This window comes from Gambusia affinis, linkage group LG01 (assembly GCF_019740435.1).
Source record: "Gambusia affinis linkage group LG01, SWU_Gaff_1.0, whole genome shotgun sequence".
In the NCBI taxonomy this organism is placed as follows: Eukaryota; Metazoa; Chordata; class Actinopteri; order Cyprinodontiformes; family Poeciliidae; genus Gambusia; species Gambusia affinis.
The window spans coordinates 38,999,638-39,012,879 of NC_057868.1; the positions used below are offsets into that span (position 1 = coordinate 38,999,638).

Sequence of the window (13,242 nt, forward strand, 5' to 3'; positions counted from 1 at the left end):
CACGAGAAGCGCTGGAATGTGTTCGGCTGGGCGCGTGCAGGATAGGGAGGAATGCCTTAGCCACGCCCCCACCCCACCCCCCCTTCCATCCGAATCGTCCAATCGGAGAGCGGTGACGGTTTCAAGGCGCCCGAGGAGTGCGGTCCGTGGAAAAACAAAACCCCGCATAACATCAAAACCCGCATTTTACAGCCAACTACCGCCCGGAATCCGTTTTTCTGTGTCGGATTTTACGTTTCGCAGCGACAGACGCGGGTTTTCGCCGCTCTTTGGGGCCGTGCGGGCGGTGTTGTTTATCTGTAGTAAGGGGGGGCTTGAAACCGATCTCCCTTGCCCCATTTCCTCGGTTGTTTTCCTTCTCTCGCCTGGATTCTCCATGTTGTTGGTGCAAAAGTGACGGCGGAGGGGGGCTGCTCGGCGGCTATCACCACCAAATAGTAACGGTACACCCGAGGAGACGGAGCGGGCAGAGAGTCGGATAACCTCCGGGAAACATATCCAAGTGCCTCGCCTCCTCCTTCCTCCCGAGGCAGCCGATTGAAGAACAAGAAGCATCGGTGTGGAGAAGAAAGAAACCAGGCAGGACGAGATAAATCCGGACCGTAACTGAGGCGGGTCACACGGACGGTAACCTCGGTGAATACTGCTGCTAGAGTCGCCTTATCAAAACAAAAACAAAAAACCCCAATGAGGGACGCCCATCATCAGTGCTCGGGGACAGGATTTGAGGATTTTGAGGGCTCCGTGATTGTCAGATGGAAAGTTCTGTTATCACCCAAGTGCAGAAAGAAGACGTCCAAGTGTCACCGAAAGCAGGTGAGCTCATTAACCCCCCCGCAGCTGCTGTGTTTGTGCCCACTGCTCGGAGCCCTGAGCTAGCTGGGTTTATGTGTATTAATAAAACCTTGTAAGAAGAGCGCCTGTTTTTATTTGACAGTTGAGGGCTGCGGTCTGAAAGGCGCGCTGCCTTGTTTTGGCATTCCCCCCCTCTCCTCTTCCACTCCACTCCACGCAAGTGATCACTGTGGAATACCCACGCTTATCCTGCTCATTTTATATGGCGCCAAAAAAAATCTGTTTTCCTTCTGAGATCATCAGAGAGGAGGAAGAGGAAAAAAATAGCATCAAATTACAAATGAAGACGTCCAGCGTTAGTTTTTTAAACAACACACAGAAAATGTGTTTTATAGTTCACGATGTCCATAACAGCCTGGGCTTAGCTATTGTTGATCCTGTTGGTCTCTTTCTGCAGTGGGTGCAAATCTGTGGCTCCTCTTCTTGTTATTGTCAGTGGCGGCACTAAGGAGGGGCCAAGGGGGCTTTTAACCTCTTTATTAGGAATGTTAGCAATAAAAAAACTGTTTTGCCTGAAAGAGGAAGGGAAGGAAGTTCAAATTCTCTCAATATCATGTGAGTATATTAAAAGTGTAAACAGCTACAGCATTTTAGAAGCTAATTGTAATTTAATTTAATTTAATGGCTTAATTATTAAAAAAATGACTGTTGCAACTGTTTGTATGGAAATTTTGAAGAGAAAATGTATGAACTCTAAGAAAATAAACAAAATAGATAAAAATAACATATTGTATGCATCTAACCTAACCTAAATTGTGTTAAGTTGTTATAGTCTTGAAAAGCACATTATCAGGTGTCACAAAAATGTACACAAATGAGTAATAACAATAAACACAGTCAGAATCAAAAGAATTAGTAATGACCATTGTAGCCTAATTAAAAACCTAGAAGAACACAAGTATAGTAAAGTAAATAATATTCTTTAAAAAAAATAAAGTGTATATATGTGTGTGCGTGTGTTTATAGGAAGGAACACGATGTACACAATGTGAGACACACCCACTACCTCTATAATCCAGCCCACTTAAGACACCTCAGATTATTCTATGTTTCTTAAGTTATTATTAGAATAAATACAACTTATTTATATGTGCTAATCATCCTTGCAGCCAGTGTCTCAGATTTATTACTTCAATGTTGGAAATTTAAACCATTAAAGAAAACAAGATAGAATATTCTGCATAGAAAAATTCCAAGTAAACATTATAATTAATTTCTATGACTGAGTTAAAAAATATATTCCTAACTTCTAATAGAAACTGAATTTTCCATGGGCTTAATTAGTCAAGTTCACACATGTAAAATCAGTGGAAATATTTGTAATATTTGGCAAATATTTACATTGCAAAGCAGCACATTAACTCATAAATATGCATTTATTTTTACTTAAAAGGGAAAAATGGCAATTGTTACCAACGAGCTACCAAAAATCTATAAAAAAAATAGTCTGGATTGTTTTTTGTTTTCAGCCAGCTGACATGCAGTGTACAGCTAGTGTACAGAATTTATTGTGTTCCTTAATGTGTCAGTGTAGATTGTTTCTCCTCATTTAAAGTATTTTAAATGAACGGTGTGGTGAAAATGTTCAGAAATTAGTATAACATAATTAACTTTATGATAGTACATAAGAATATAAATATTTTTATCACTGTTTTATTAATTTTTGTTAATATCTGTCCTGACTCCGCCCTCAGATGCTTTCAAATGGCATTTTGAAATCATGGACACTATGTTTTTAACATTTCCAAGTCAAATTACCTGATTTTTTAAATTTTTTTTTGTATCTTTGTAATTAAAAATATGAATTTGCAGCATTTTGAAAATGTAGAAAAGTTCAAAAACAAAACTCCAAAAACTCTGTTGTTGCTTTTGGCTTTTATGGTACTGTTTTGAGTTTGGCTAACTGTTTAAAAACTGAGTATATTTCTGTTTTTATGTGTTTTCTTTAATCGATCGACATCAGGATAAAGCTGCTGAATTAGGAATTTTTTCTCAGATGTGTTTTGCTTCAGTTTTGCTGTTTTGGCACCGTCCCGCGCCCTGCCAGCAGCAGGCACAGCGCTGTTTCTGTCCTCTGGACGCCAGAAGCATCATGTGCGCCTCTGGCTGCAGCCGATGCCGGCGCCGCTTCAGGGTTTTTTTAGGAGCAGGAACTGGGCGTGCATCCTGCCGCTCATGAACGCTGGGATGTTTGCTGGTTGCAATAAGGAACAATCAGGTGCGCTGACAGCGGAATGCACAAACACTCCCCGTCCTCAACACGCCCATTGTAGCGCCGCTCTAAAACATTTGGTTGTTTGCACACTTTGCTCAGGATTGAAAGAGGCTTTGCTTCACTAATTCAGCCTCTTGGTTCATGTTTTATCCATAGAAGATAATCCAGCCTTAGTGTGTCAGATTCTTTGGCTTGTATCTTTTTAAAATGTGTGGGCTTGGGTGATATTTAGCATTTTTTTTGGATCCATCTGTCTGTCACTGATAAACCTCTGAGAGATTAATCTTCCCATCCTTTTCACATGAAGGGGAGTTTTGCTGTGTTATGTCATACTATCTTTTCCCTGGAAACCAAAAGGCTGATTTAAATGCCAAATGTGTGTGTTAAATCTTTAACCGTAACGTCGTCTCTAAAGGGAAAAAGGTCGCATGCCTATCTGCAGTAACTGTATTGAGTTGCAGCGCTCTTTGTCTCAACATGGCGTTGTGTAACAGGGCTGTTGCCGTGTTTGCATTACGGGTTTAGAGCAGCGCTGATCAGGGTGCAGGCTGCTGGTTGGATGATTAAATACTGAAAAATCACATTTTCAAGTTTCTAAAAGCATTAACTATAAACACACTTTGATGCACTTTTTCTTTTAGTTTAACAATAATCAGATACATTTTTGGAATGCATTCTGACTGTTTTTCTTTTCTCAGCTCTAATTATTTTTCATTAAATGCAGAAAAATGAAGCCCTCCTACGAGTTTTGTACTAGTAGAAATGTGCCCTGATTTATACAATAATGCAGTTTTCAGCTTGATTCACAACTTTTTGTTCTTTTTTATGTGAAAAGATTGTAAAGAGAAGCAAAAATCGGTTTCTGCCAGTGAAAGCCTAATTGGTGCATCTCGGTTTTCTCCAGTCTCCCTCCCCCTTTGCATGTTTATTCCAGCAATCACACAATATTGATGGGTTTTAAACTCTCATCGCGTTTCTTTGCAAGTCCTCACACGAAATGCACCAGAGGGAAGTACAGGGGGGACTCGCAAGAATGCCTTCCTCCCCTTTTCTTTGTCTGCAGCACAGGTGTTGCATGGAGCTTTGGGTCTGATCAAAGGCGAGCCGCGGTTGTCGGTGTGGTCCGGTCCGGCTAGCAGTTTGTGGCCGAAAAGGGCCCTGGGAGCTTAAAACAGCTGGAATGTTTTCTGCCTGTGTTTTCCGCTGAAAAGTGTGGGTTTTCCCGCCCTCTGCGATTATGTAACCTCTACCAGCCATTTCCAGCAGAAGCAGCAGCGGCAGGCGCATTAGAAACAGATTTCTGTGCATGGGTCTCTGCCATGCATGTCGACAGATGGACGGTGCCTTCAGGAAAAATAGGACGTTCAGAGTAGATTTTGCAGGCAAATTGCATCTCGTTACACTACATTAAACACTTTTTTTGGTTTGTTTAAGCTTTTATTTTTAAATTAGCTTCTGGGAGTTGTGGGATTAAAATCTGAGGCCCCACTTAAGATTTTCTTCTCTTTTTCTCTTGTTCGCCCGTCAGGCCAGGTGAGCCGCTCTGCCCTGAAACAGCCTCGGAGTTGCAGCATCTTCAAAGCCCTCTTCTGTTGCCTCAAAGTCCAAGATGGGCCCAAACCACCTCAGCCGCCACTGCCGCCGCCTTCCCAGCATGCCCTGCTGGAGTCACAGGAAAATGGGACGGTTGTCAAGGTAACATGGATGTAAAAATCTTCACGTCAGAGTTGTTTAGGATTCGTTTCATTTTCTGTAATAGATGCTGATTCTTTAAATGTTCTTTCCTGTTTCACTCTTTTTGTTTTGTGATATTCTGCATGTAAATCACTGTCCTGCTGTCTAGGACAGTAAAAGTCGCCCCAACTGTACTAAAAACATAAATGCATAACATGATGCAAATGATTAATCGGATTAATCGATTATTGAAATAATCAACTACTTTTAGTAAGCGATTAATTATTAACTGGAATTTAACTCTTTTTAAAAAAAAAGACAATTTTCTGAAAAGAGCAACTTCATCAGAGCGGTAAATAAGGCAAAACTGTACAAAAATATAAACATTTTCCATTTAAGATAAAAAAACATTTCTTTGTCATAAATATGCCAGAACTTCTCAAGTGGCAGTTTTAGCTTCACCTGCTTCAAATTCTGTGAAGAAAATCTCAAATTAAGCAACTTTTTCTATATAATTATTAAGTTGTTTATCCAAAAAATAATCAGTATTTTAAACCTGCACTGTGTTGATGTTAAGTCAAGCAGAAATATTGATGTTGGAAGTATTTATTTTAGCTGCAGATGCATTCTTTGCTACAAATAATCAATAGTTGAGTAAAGGAATGCTGTTAGTAGATATTAGGCAATAAAATGTTTATTTTTTTATTTAAAAAATAAGAGCTGAATAATTTGTTTATTCAAATCTTAGTGTTTTATTTTAAAGAATACATAATGAAATGAAATGAATTTTTATTTGATTAATCAGGAGAATAATTGATTACTGAAATAATTATTATCTGCAGCCCTGCTACCAAAAATCAAGCGATCTTGCAGATTTTCACGTTGCACCTCAGTGCAGCTTTACTTTGCATTAGAGTAGATGAATCCTGAAATCAGCTCCTCAAAGTGATTCTGCAGCGTTTAGCATCACGTTTGGTAATAAAAACCAGTCCCTGCTTGGGTGTTACTTTGCTTTTTACAGGCTCACAAAAAGGGTCTTTCTCCAACTTGATTTTCTTTTCCTAGTGGATGAGCCATTCCTGTTATGTAATAAATTAATTATTAATCCCCATCTGCGTGGAAAGATGGAGATCTTAAAAAGTGACACTATTGTTTCCCTCTTAGAAAATCAACCAACAACATGTAAAGATGCTCCTGAGCTGCAGCTAAAGGAGATAATCCTCCCTGTTCTCCTGAAACTGAATTTATCTAATCTCATTTTCTCCAAAGAGAGAACATCGAATGAGTCAGGATTGATTTCCAGATAAATCTCTGCCTCGTAGGGACGAGTTGTGTTGTTATTAAGTGTTGATGTTTCTCCTCAGCCATCAGAAGTCAGCCTCCTGCCTGAGCTGAAGGCTGAGGACCAGGGGAAGGTCTGCGTGGTCATAGACCTCGATGAGACCCTGGTGCACAGCTCCTTCAAGGTACATCTGCCTCTGGTGTTTTCTTTTTTTGCATTTTGGATGCATTTTCCTTCATAAAAAGCAGTGATTTTTTTATTTTATTGAAGCCTCCAACCCTGCTTCATGCAGGGTGGTTGTAGAGCCACTCGCTGCCTGGTTGTTATGTAATGCCATGTGAATGTACGCGGCGTGCCAACCCTCCTCTCTCTCCCTCTGTCTTCTCCCCTCCAGCCAATTAGCAATGCAGACTTCATCGTGCCGGTGGAGATAGAGGGGACCACACACCAGGTAAACGGCCATGTTTGCTGTGGGCGAGTGGGGTGGAGCCCGTCCTTTAGGTTTTCACGCAGAGATGTGGCCACGGATCCCCCTGCTGGCCAGATGTTGAACAGGAAGTGGAATCAAAGGAAAACAGTTTTTATTGACATGCACAGGAAATGTTACTGCTATTTATTTTAAAAGAAGAAAAAAAAAATGTTTAAACTTGGGGTGTCCAAAGTGTGTCCCTTGGCTTTATATGCAGTTCAAAAATGATACAAATGTGTTTTCAATCAGGCAAACATTTTTATTGACATCATTTTCTTGTAAAGGAAAATGTTAAGTACAACATAAAGTATTTGTCTGTTTACAACCAGAGTTTTCTAATAAGTAGAAAAGAGTTGAAACGATTCATCCAATTAAATCCTGATTAATCAGCTTAATTGTGATCGTTTATTAAAGTAATCATCAACCAATTTAGTAATCCATTAATTGTTTATCAGTATATACAAACTCAAACAAGGCAATTTTTCTGGAGAAACAACATCAGAGCTGTAATTAAGCCACATCTGCACAAAAAATATATAAATGTTGGCTTGAAGATTTAAAAAAAAATCTTCTGTAAAAAGTTCCCAAAACTCCAGAAGTGACATTGTTTTTGCTTCAGATTCTGGAAAAAAGATCTTATTAAGCCCCTTTTGGTCTCTAGTTATTGTTAATAGGTTAATAATAATAATAATGAAAAAACCGATCAGCCCTACATTGATGTAAAGTCCAGCAGAAAGGGCTGAGCTTTTCACATGTTGATGTTAGGAATATTATTTCAGCTGCAGCGTGCACTAAGGACATGCTATGTTATTGCATTTAAGGAAATGAAATGTTTATTGTTTTTAATTTTAAAATATGAATTTAATTATTCATTTATTTGCATATTGCAATGTTTTTTAATAATGTATGGAAAGACTTAAGTGGTTAAATTAAAAATCAGTAAAATGCGACAATTTTGTATCAGATTAATTGATTAATCGTAAGAATAATCAATAACTAAATAATTGTTAGTTCCAAACATTACAAAGCTAATAATAGACACTGACTTTATTTGTTTGACTTTTAGTTTTGACTTGCCGATTTCGACCCACGTAACTAAAAGTTTGGACACCCCTGGTTTAGAGCTGAGCATCCCTGTATATCTGAGCATGTGGAAATGTGATTAAGTCAGAAATGTGATTCCTTTGGACTTGATGTGCTGGTAAGGAATCCCACAGTGGGCCTCCGCCTGGTTCAAGTAATCCAGGATAGGCTGGTTCATGCTGGCGCGGCCTATTCTTGATTACTTGTTTCAGGAAGTGGTCATGAGCAGCTGATGCATTATTTGGAGGGGGGGGGGTGTGTACATGAACATGAACCTGTTTTGCTTACAGCCTGTGTGCCTCTCCAGGTGTATGTCCTGAAGAGGCCGTACGTGGATGAGTTCCTGCGGAGAATGGGAGAAATGTTTGAATGTGTGCTGTTTACAGCCAGTCTTGCTAAGGTACAGAAACAGATCCTGAACTCCATCTTTAATTTTTGTTATGTTTCAGCAAGTTGAAGTTTTGCGTGGCTGATTTAAGCCCTGATCTGTCAGATGTTGTTCTGCTTTCTCTCGCCTTTAGTTCCTGTTTTTTTTTTTTAGAGCTGCCTAACCTTATTATTAGACACCCTGAACACATACAGAGCTCTAACAATCCATAGACAGTTCTTCATTAGTGTGTCCTCGCACGTCCTCGCTCTTGTCCCTCCTTCTCCAGTATGCGGACCCAGTGACGGACCTGCTGGATCAGGGCGGCGTGTTTCGGACTCGGCTGTTCCGTGAATCCTGCGTGTTCCACCAGGGCTGCTACGTGAAAGACCTGAGCCGCCTGGGGAGGGACCTGAACAGGACCCTCATCCTGGATAATTCCCCTGCCTCATACATCTTCCACCCTAATAATGCTGTGAGTCCATGCCTGCCTCCTCTTCCTGCTTCCCGACCCATTTGTTTGTTTGTTTTTTTAATTGTGGGCAACATTGCTTAGAGGTGACCTACTATGTTTTACTGTTTTAGGGCGCCTTGTCCCTCTAAATCTAAATAACCTGCTGCTGGCCATGCTTCCAAACTCATCGTTTACACTCTCACGTGAAAATACCTGCAAACAGATTTGTAATCATACAACTGTACATCTTTGATAAGCAGAAGTAGAGCCTCCTGCACAACCAATAAGAATGCAGCAAATGGTTTCTGGATTGTAAGACAAGAACAAAACAGCTTCTGAGGAGGAATTCTTCACATAGAAGCCACTTTTTAAACATATTTTCTGTCATTTGTAATTCTTTTGAGAAAAATAAATTGTCCCTTTCATTCAGGACTTTCTGATCTCTGTTAACGATCTGTTTTCTGTTTGTCCTCCAGATTCCCGTGGTGTCATGGTTTGACGACGCGGACGACGCCGAGCTGCTCAACCTGCTGCCCGTGTTCGAGGAGCTCAGTAAGGCCGACAACGTCTACACCCGGCTGGACCAGCTCCGGGAGCAGTAGTTCTGCTCCTCACTAGTCTGCATTCGCCGAGAAAAAGACGCCGCCGCTTTTTACCTTCGCACTCGCATGCAGCTGGTTTGGGGATCTAGCCCAAACTTGGCGATCATGACAACCACTTCTATTTTTCTTTTTATTTTAATAAAAGCACTACAAGAAAAGACTGGGAATTAACCAAAGCCATCCCATTACAATCACTTCAGCTGGTTTAAATATGAAAGTGGATCTTTTGCCAAAGCAGACGTCTGCCTGCCCTCACAGGACTTTTGGATATGGTTTGCTTTATTGTGCCTTTTAAGGAACAAGAGTGAAAAAAAAAAGTTTTGTAATTCCACCAGATTTTTATACATTTATAGATTCCTTTTTTATATAAGGAAGTCTATTTTTAAATGGTGAACATTGTTTCTCTATGCAACCCAGTTCGGTAATAACATGGTGTACCTCCTGCGGTCGACAGATGTTCAGTTCTGCGAACAAGTCTTGACCCCCTTCACAGATTTCTTCTGCTTTTCTTCTTAAATGTTTCAGATCATCAAAAAAAAACTTTATTATTAGACAAAAACTATTTTTATATAATAATTATTGAGGGGAAAAAGCTTTCCAAATTCCTTTGGTCCAACGTTTATGAAATTATCGGTGATCAATCATATATTTTAGGTTTAATTTTACTAGAAATACATTTTAGAATTGAGGAATTTAAATAGTGCTTGTCTGATGACACAAAGTAGGTCAAAAATCATGCATTATGCCCTGACATAAACATAAACAATTCCTGACACCTATCGGTTTGGAAAAGGTTACAATGCCTTTTTTAAAGATGCATACTCCAGTTTGTTAGCCTAGAAAGTTTGGTTTGTTTTGGGAAATGTGAATGCGAAAGCGAACTCTGGTCCGCCAAAAAAACCCATGTCTGGGTTCGGTTGAAGTGAACTCTGAACCGGAGTCCGCTCCAAAACTGGGAAGCAGGATAAACCCCAGGGCATTCTAGGCAAATACAACCAAAACTAATGCGCCATGTTGCAGTTTTGGTCCCCAGTCGAACCAAGTCTACCAGATTCTCAGGAGTTAATCTGAGAATCTGATTGGGTCAGAAATATGACCATCCAATGGCTTCATCCTGGATCGTCAAGCCAACTGTTGCCTGGGCCAACTGTTTTCCACTGTACAAAAAATCACTGCCAGTTATTAAAAGTGCTTTATTTGAACTTAATGAGTTTCCCTGCACTCATTACTGCACACCCCCTTTGTTAAACATAGACATATTTGGTATCCATAGCAACGGCAGACTCTTGGCTAGAAGCTGATAAAAAGCGTTTGAGTTTATTCCCAAGACAAATGTCAGTGATCAGGAACCTTCGTCAAAAATACATTGTATGGAGTTCTGTCAGTGTCAAAAAAGCATAAATTTTAGTGATTTCTTTTCAGTAAAATGTGCCTAAATTTCTTGTAATTTTTCATTTTTTTTTACACTGGATTTCCATAAAATACCTTTCAAGTGGAATCAAATATTACAATTTCTTGTTTTACAACAATAGGCGAGATAGAAATATAAACGATTTTAGACATGTAAAATCCCCAGTTTTGTAGCTATTATTTCACTAAAACTTCTGTAAATTTGCTTCAGTTTACCTGAACTGCATCAATCTTTGCACAGGTGGATCTATGATTTCCAGACGTCTATAGCCTTGTTTATATTTTTAAAAGGTTTCTATGCTATAAAATGTAAAAGATACAAATTATTTAATACTCCAGCCTTATAAAGCTATTACAGCTGCTGCGATGCTTACACCTCTGGTTGAGTCTCCCAAGTGTTGGCTTCATTAAGATATCAATTATTGAACGATTATTCTAGTTGTTTCAGCAGAGGATGAAGATCTGAGATGAAGAAGCAAAAACTGGAGAAGTCTTTAAGGGGGCGAATACTTTTTATGGAACTGTAAATGTTGCTGTATCCTTATTTACATCAAATCAAAGTGGATTCTACTCATTTGTGCTGTAAACAAACTTTTTTTTTTTTCCCAAACATGCAATATAAATAATCGACGTTCAAATTGATATAGTTGGGTAAACGGGCGAAGATCTTTGGTCCGATGTAAACAGTTACACTGGATAAGCTGGCACATAGGATGAGCGTAAACGTTAAGAGTTTTCAGACAATACTTCATTTGTTTTTCTTTCTTTCCAAACGACAAACAGCTTGCACTTGTTTTATATTGACAGTGCTGAAAGTAAAAACTGTGCCTTTTGGAAACGGAGGGACAGAGAGAAACGCCTGAACAGAGATTTTGGAGGCCTGCACACTCCCTGGTGTCATGCTGAGCGTGAGAAAAAACACTGTCAGGAGCAAACAGGTGGGGATGCCAGCAGCTCTGGTACTTACAGTGCAACACTTGAAGCTATCAAATTAGATATTTTGAAATTGCTAAGTGTTTTTTTCTATATATATTTATTGGCCAAAATAATCTTGTAATTGTCCAGGATTTCTTAATGCGCAACATTTTATATTGTGATCCATTTTGCCTGTACTGAGGCTGGCCTTGTGTTTTACTGTTGATCTGTGCCTACATAACACCTTTCGCTGATGGAATAATCTTCAACCTGTTCAAATATAATTTACAGAACAATTATATTGGTTCTGTAACAAATCTGTGCTTTCATCATGTTTTCTATTCATGTCGTATTTCAAGAGGTTTTCTTTGGTAGGATGGTTTTTACGATGTTTGTCTGATGCGATTCTTGCCTGCATGTTGATGAGTCAAATATGAAAATGAAAATGTATGTTGTGATGACCAAAAGTATTTGAAAAAGTCTCAATTCTTTTGTGTGTGTTGCAAAAAATACGAATAAAAGAAACCTTTTATACCTGATCTGACCAAAACTCTAAAAAAAGAGAAAAAGGTGCTACCAACTTTGATTTTAAAATAAAATTTGGTTATATTTGATATACTTGGTATATTCTGTATGTGTTCCTTTCATTTTCATTTAAGATACAACTTGAAATATTTACATCCACCTTACAGTTAATGCATGTTTTGTTTATTAAATTAGCCAGAAATCAGTAATAAAGAACAAAACATTGGTAAAATACAAAGTGTTAAATGAAAATATCGCCTGTTTTCAATCTGTTTTAATTTGGTTTGATTTTACTTGATGTATTTAAATGACTTTAAATTTTTTTTATCTCTAGCAAGAGATATAAAAATCGGTCCATTTTATTATATTTACACATTTTTGTATTTTTTGCACTAACAAAATGTGCTTGTAAATTTGTTCATTAAAAGACAATAGACTATAAACAATATATATATTTAAGGCATACAAAATAGATAACTCTTACTACGGTCAGAATTAGATTGTCTAGAAGTAATAAAATAAATTTTATGTTTAAAACGGGGATTTTATGTTTTTGATATTTTAAACATGGAAAGAACATAAAATGTGGGTTATATTTCAGTTTGATATTTAGAATTTTATAACAAAAATCAACTAAACAAATCATTCTGTCTTTGTTCGTCATTACTGGGCTGTTCTTGTCTGTTATGGTTTGTTATTTTTTAACAAACCAGTAATAAAAAAAAACAACTAAATAAATAGCAATAGTTTTTTTTTTTTTTTTTTTTGGTTTGATTTGTGTTTCACATTTAAAATGCAAATAAATAAATAAATAAAAAACCCGGATGCAAAATTTTAAAAAAAAATGGCCCATTTTATTATTATTTTTTTAATTTTATAACACTTCTAAGGATTCACATTTTGATTATTTTGAAACATGCAAAGAAAGTAAACCTGAGTGAACATTTTTACTCATCGTTTTTGGATCACAAAATTTCTCTTTGTAATAAAATTGAACGATTTTATTTAATAAAAACATTAAAAAAATTATATAACCTAACTTTTTTAATTTGTCAATAATGTTTTCGAATGAGAAATAAATAATTACCAAAACTTCCACGGATCATTTTGGGTTCAGTCGCATTAGGGATAACAACTGAATTCAGGATTATGTATCGGTAAAAAGACAGTTGGACCGCGTATTTATCTCAACGTAGGCAATGAATTCAAAATGAAAGTGATATCTACATTTTTACATGCCCGTCATAATGAAACCTACTGAAGGTGCATTCATAAATAGCTCTAATTTATTTCTATATGGCAAAGTAATTTTTGGCGGTAAAATATGAACCCTCTTATATTTAACTCACTTTCAAACTAAAAACTAAAATTAGACTTAACATTAAGTCGAG

At 37.9% G+C, this 13,242-nt stretch overlaps 1 protein-coding gene across 1 annotated transcript; it reads left to right on the forward strand.

Moving 5' to 3' along the window:
• Positions 1–114: 114 nt before the first annotated feature.
• Positions 115–11,940, forward strand: ctdsp2 (CTD (carboxy-terminal domain, RNA polymerase II, polypeptide A) small phosphatase 2). The gene is made up of 7 exons (XM_044124698.1): positions 115–816; positions 4,599–4,765; positions 6,109–6,210; positions 6,421–6,477; positions 7,886–7,978; positions 8,235–8,420; positions 8,876–11,940. The coding sequence occupies exons 1-7, from the start codon at positions 756–758 to the stop codon at positions 8,999–9,001; spliced, it is 792 nt and encodes a 263-aa protein (XP_043980633.1). The 5' UTR covers positions 115–755; the 3' UTR covers positions 9,002–11,940.
• Positions 11,941–13,242: the final 1,302 nt, after the last annotated feature.